The sequence below is a fragment of the Alexandromys fortis genome, unplaced genomic scaffold (genome assembly GCF_014885135.2).
Source record: "Alexandromys fortis isolate MF-2015 unplaced genomic scaffold, M_Fortis_MF-2015_v1.1 scaffold_170, whole genome shotgun sequence".
NCBI lineage: Eukaryota > Metazoa > Chordata > Mammalia > Rodentia > Cricetidae > Alexandromys > Alexandromys fortis.
The window spans coordinates 3730083-3735159 of NW_026068084.1; the positions used below are offsets into that span (position 1 = coordinate 3730083).

Consider the following 5077-nt stretch of genomic DNA (forward strand, 5'->3'; position numbering starts at 1 on the left):
TGTAAATGTACCACATTTTCCTTATCCATTCTTTGGTTGAGGGGCATTTAGGTTTTTCCAGGTTCTTGCTATGACAAACAATGCTACTATGAACAAAGTTGAACACATGTCCTTGTGATATTACTGGGTCTTGAGGAAGGTTGTTCCTTAATTTTCTGAGAAATTGCCATACTGATACTGGCATCTAAAGGGGCTGTACAAGCTTTCACTCCCACCAACAATTAAGAAGTATTTCATTTACCCCACAACATCTCCAGCATAAGATGTTATCAGTGCTTTTGACCTTGGCTATTCTTGCAGGTGTAAGATGGAATCTCAGAGTTGTTTTGATTTGTATTTCTCTGATGACTAAGGATGTTGAACATTTCCTTAAGTGTCTTTCAGCCATTTTAGATTCCTCAGTTGAGAGTTTTCTGTTTAGGTCTGTACTCCATTTTTTATTGAATTGTTTGTTCTTTTGATGTTCAATTTCTTAAATTCTTTGTATATTTTAGAGATCAATCCTCTGTCTGATGTGGGGTTGGTGAAGATCTTTTCCCATTCTGTAGGCTGCTGTTTTTGTCTTGTTGACTGAAAAAATGGATGCATATTTAACAAATGGTGCTGGCATAACTAGATATCAACATGTAGAAAAATGAAAATAGATCTATATCTATAGCCATGCACAAAACTCAAGTTTAAATGGATCAAAGACCTCAACATAAAGCCAGTCACACTGAACCTCATAGAAGAGAAAGTGTCAAGTGCACTTGAATGCATTGGCACAGGAGACCACTTCCTAACTATAATCCCAGTAGCACAGACACTGAGAGAAACAATTAATAAATAGAACCCCCTGAAACTGAAAAGCTTCTGTAAAGCGAAGGACAGAATTTGTTCATCTTATACATCACACTTCAACATCAAAGGAAGTGAACATAGGAACTCAAGCAGGACAGGAACCTGGAGGCAGTAGCTGATGCAAAGGCTACAGAGAAGGGATGCTTATTGGTTTACTCCATAATTGTGGCTTGCCCCAACCTGCTTTGTTACAGAACTCTGGACCACCAACCCAGAGATGGCACTACCCATAATGGGCTGGGCCTTTCCTACTAATCAACAATTAAGAAAATGCCCTACAGGCTTGTGTCCTGCCTGATCTTATGGAGGAATTTTCTTAGGAGAGCCTCCCTTCTCTCTGATGATGCTATCTTGTGTCAAGTTGACATGAAAGTATAACAGTTATATCTCACTTTCTGAGGTATCACCACACTGATTTCTATAGTGGTAATTTCAGTTGGCATTCTCACTAACAACAGTAACTGAGTGTTCTTCTTTCCCCATACATATCTTCATCAGTATTTCTTGTTCTTTGGATTCTTGATGATAGTCATTCTGATTCAGATAAGATGGAATCTCAAAGCAGACTTAATTTTCATCTTCCTGATGGCCACTGATACTGAACCGTTTCAAAATGATAGGAGATATTCATATTTATTCTTTGGTGAATTTGTCTTTTCAAATCTAAGTTCATTCATTAATTGTTTTGCTTCTTAGCCTTCTACTGCATGTATAACAAAAAATTGTGTTGTTTTTGCTTCAGTCAGGTATCTAATCCTGACTTCTTTAAGTTCATCCAGGTGTTTATTCAAGTCCTCTTTGAATTCCTTGACCTCAGGTGCATGCTTTTAATTTTTCTTTGAATCCTATGTCTTGAATTTCATCTAAATTGTATTCACTTGGGATACATACTATAGAATTCAGGATCTTTAGGCGAGACATATTGTTTTTATTTTTCATATTATTTGTAATTTTATAATGTCACCTGAATATCTGGAGTTTTGTTCTCGGTTATCCTCTTTTGGTATAAGTTTTTGACAACCATTTTGGAGTCTCCAAGTGAGTTGCAGACTACATACTTTGGGGGCATCCCAAAGGAACATTGTTTGGCAGAGGGAGTATCTTATCAGGGGCCTGTGAGTACCTGCAGAGAAGACTAAAGTGGGGTATCTAGCTGGATAGAGGGTGTAATCAAGGATAGTGGTTTCTGTCAGGATGGGTGTGACACTTGATTGGCAATTACATATTCTCTCAGGATGTGGAACATTATCTTTTTGTGTTCTTCCAGCTCTAAGATATTTAAGCAGAACTCTGTTATTTGGGGGATAGGTTTTACTTGGTGGGTAAAATGACACATGTGCCTGTATCCTTTAGCATCAGCATCTGTTATGTGACATCTACTCCTGACACTCATCGCTGCATTTTATTATATAGCTTCATTCTTTTTCATGCATAGTTTGAATGCCTCCATTACTGGAATGTCCATATATTTTTGTAGATTAAGGAAAATCCTTTATGATTTAACATTATATAAACATATAATTATTCCTCTGTGCTTTAGTCTGCATCTGAGACACATTAATTATTCCTCTGTGCTTTAGTCTGCATCTGAGACACATTCTTTGCTCAAAGGATACTAAGAAGTAGTCTCTAAACTGAGTTCTAGAGGTCTCCAAAGTAAAGATCTTTTATCTCTCTCTTACTTATCCTCCCTCCCTCCCTCCCTTCCTCCCTCCCTCCCTCCCTCCCTTCCTCCCTCCATCCCTCCCTTCCTCCCTTCCTTGTTTTCTTCCCATCTTGTAGAATTGGTACTCTACAAGTAAGCTGCCATATCTGGAAGATGGTTTCTGTTATACGCTGTATTCCCTGTAGATGTTTCTGTGTCAAATCCCTATATACAGCCAGTTGTCACTTCTTTTTATTTTTCCATTTTTTATGCTTCAAGAGTGTTAGAAGTTCAGTTAATCTCAAATCAGTGTCTAAATTCTGGGTTTAAATTTTTTCAGATCATCAATATAGTTACTTATTGAACATTCCTGGGTTGGAAAAGACAAAGGCCATCATTATCTATCTCTTAGCATAAGCCATTATTTCAAACTCACTAGATCTTTCCACTGACAGAACCCTAAGCAGCAATGTTTTATTTCTTTTCTTTGTGTTTTGTAGTAATAACTTGCTGTACAATATTTGCAAAAATTTAATCCAAATAAATAGCTATTGTTGGGTTTATGATTAATTCATGTATTTGTTTAGTGAGAATTCTCAATTACTCACCAAGTCTCAAGAGAGAGATGGACACTTGTGATGTAGCAGCAGGCAACAGAAAATTTTCTGATGACTTCAAAAGCTTTTCTGATTTCTAGTATCAAATCTGAAATGGAGACAGGGACTCTTTAGACTGTACGTCTGGTTCTTTTCATACTGGTCTTAGACTTGGCATTTCCATCATGACTCTCATTCATGATTTCCATATTTTCCCAGTTGATATCTTTCCCTGCCAGGACTGAGAGCAGCTACAGACCACAATTCTAGCTTCCAAGTTCCTGCACCAGAGAAAAACCAGTCTTAGGATAGAGAGAAAGTTGGGTTCAGAGTTCCATTTCTTTCTGACACAACCTAAGACACTGAGTATCTATATTGTGGCCACCAGCTACTCTCAAGTCAGTATAGGACATGTTTTGTAGATATCCCCAATCAATTACAAGCTGAATTTATCTCCAGAAATATCTGTTTTCATTATTTATTCAGTCTCTACAATCCTCTTTACCCTCTTTGTGAACCAGGACAGTCATTTACCCAGAGCAAAATGGTACTGAGAAAAAGAGAGAATATAGTATATGCTCATATCTTGCTCCTCTTTCCAGGAACACTACTGGAGAGCTCCTAAGAGTGGATGCAAACATCACAGACTGGGGGACTAACATCACAGACTGGGGGACTAACATCACAACAGTGAATGGAAGAAACCACACTGAAATTCCACTTTGTGCCATCATATTCTGTACCATGACTTTTCTTTCCCTCATCATTGCCCTGGTTGGGCTGATTGGAAATGCCATAGTGCTGTGGCTTCTGGGCTTCCACATGCAAAGGAATGGCTTCTCTGTATACATCCTCAACTTGGCTGGAGCTGACTTCCTTTTCCTCTGCTTTCAAATCGTACAGTGCCTTCATATTATCTTGGACACACTCTACTCCAAGACCATTGACATTCCTCTCTTTTCTTTTGTTGTATTAAACGTTGCTTATCTTTGTGGCCTGAGCATGCTCAGTGCCATAAGCATTGAACGAAGTCTGTCTGTCAGGTGCCCCATCTGGTATCGCAGCCAACGCCCAAGGCACACATCAGCTGTCATATGTACCCTGCTTTGGTTTTTGTCACTGCTGCTAAGCATCCTGGAAGGGGAAGAATGTGGCTTCCTATTTGATAGTCTTGGCCATGGTTGGTGTCAGACGTTTGATTTCATTACTGCTGCATGGTTAGTTGTTTTATTTGTGGCTCTTTTAGGGTCCAGTCTGATCTTAATGGTTACCATCTTTTGTGGCACACACAGGATCCCTGTGACCAGCCTGTATGTAACCATTGGGTGCACAGTGTTGGTCTTTCTGCTCTTTGGTTTGCCCTATGGAATCTACCAGTTTCTCTTAGAATGGATCGAAAATTTTAATTATGTTGTGATTTGTGATTTTTATTCAGTGACAATATTTCTGTCATGTGTTAACAGCTGTGCCAATCCTATAATTTATTTCCTCGTTGGCTCCATTAGGCATCATAGGTTCCAGTGCAGGAGTCTCAAGCTACTTCTGCAGAGAGCCATGCAGGACACTTCTGAAGAGGAAGAATGTGAAGAAGGGGTTTCTTCAGAAAGATCTAGAGAAACAAAAACAGTCTGGCAGCGACTGAGATCTGTTTTAATCAGGCAGAAGTAGCTTTGAAAATGGCTTTGTGCTTATTAGTTTGTGACATTTTCATCATATTGTTTAGTTGACAAACCAAGTTTAAATCAATTGAGAAAGTAGTCAATCTTGTGGAAATTGATTGATACTGGACTTATTATACAAATACTGACTGTAGCATTTCTGGAGCTGTCTTACTCAGGGGTTTATCATCTCCTTTTGATGGAACTCCTTGGAAGCTCTCAGGGGCCCAGGAGAGCTGTTGACCACTATTGACAAATGCCTCCTTCATCAAAAGGGAATGTAATAAAGAATTTCATGTATTTGGTCACTGAAGGTGATAGTGGTTAAATTTATGCTA

The 5077-nt window shown here is 38.8% G+C and overlaps 1 protein-coding gene across 1 annotated transcript; it reads left to right on the forward strand.

Moving 5' to 3' along the window:
* Positions 1 to 3722: 3722 nt before the first annotated feature.
* Mrgprx2 (MAS related GPR family member X2) lies at positions 3723 to 4847 on the forward strand. Its single transcript, XM_050122123.1, is given in 2 exon segments — positions 3723 to 4696; positions 4699 to 4847. Coding segments are annotated over 2 exon segments (981 nt in total). The 5' UTR covers positions 3723 to 3825; the 3' UTR covers positions 4809 to 4847.
* Positions 4848 to 5077: the final 230 nt, after the last annotated feature.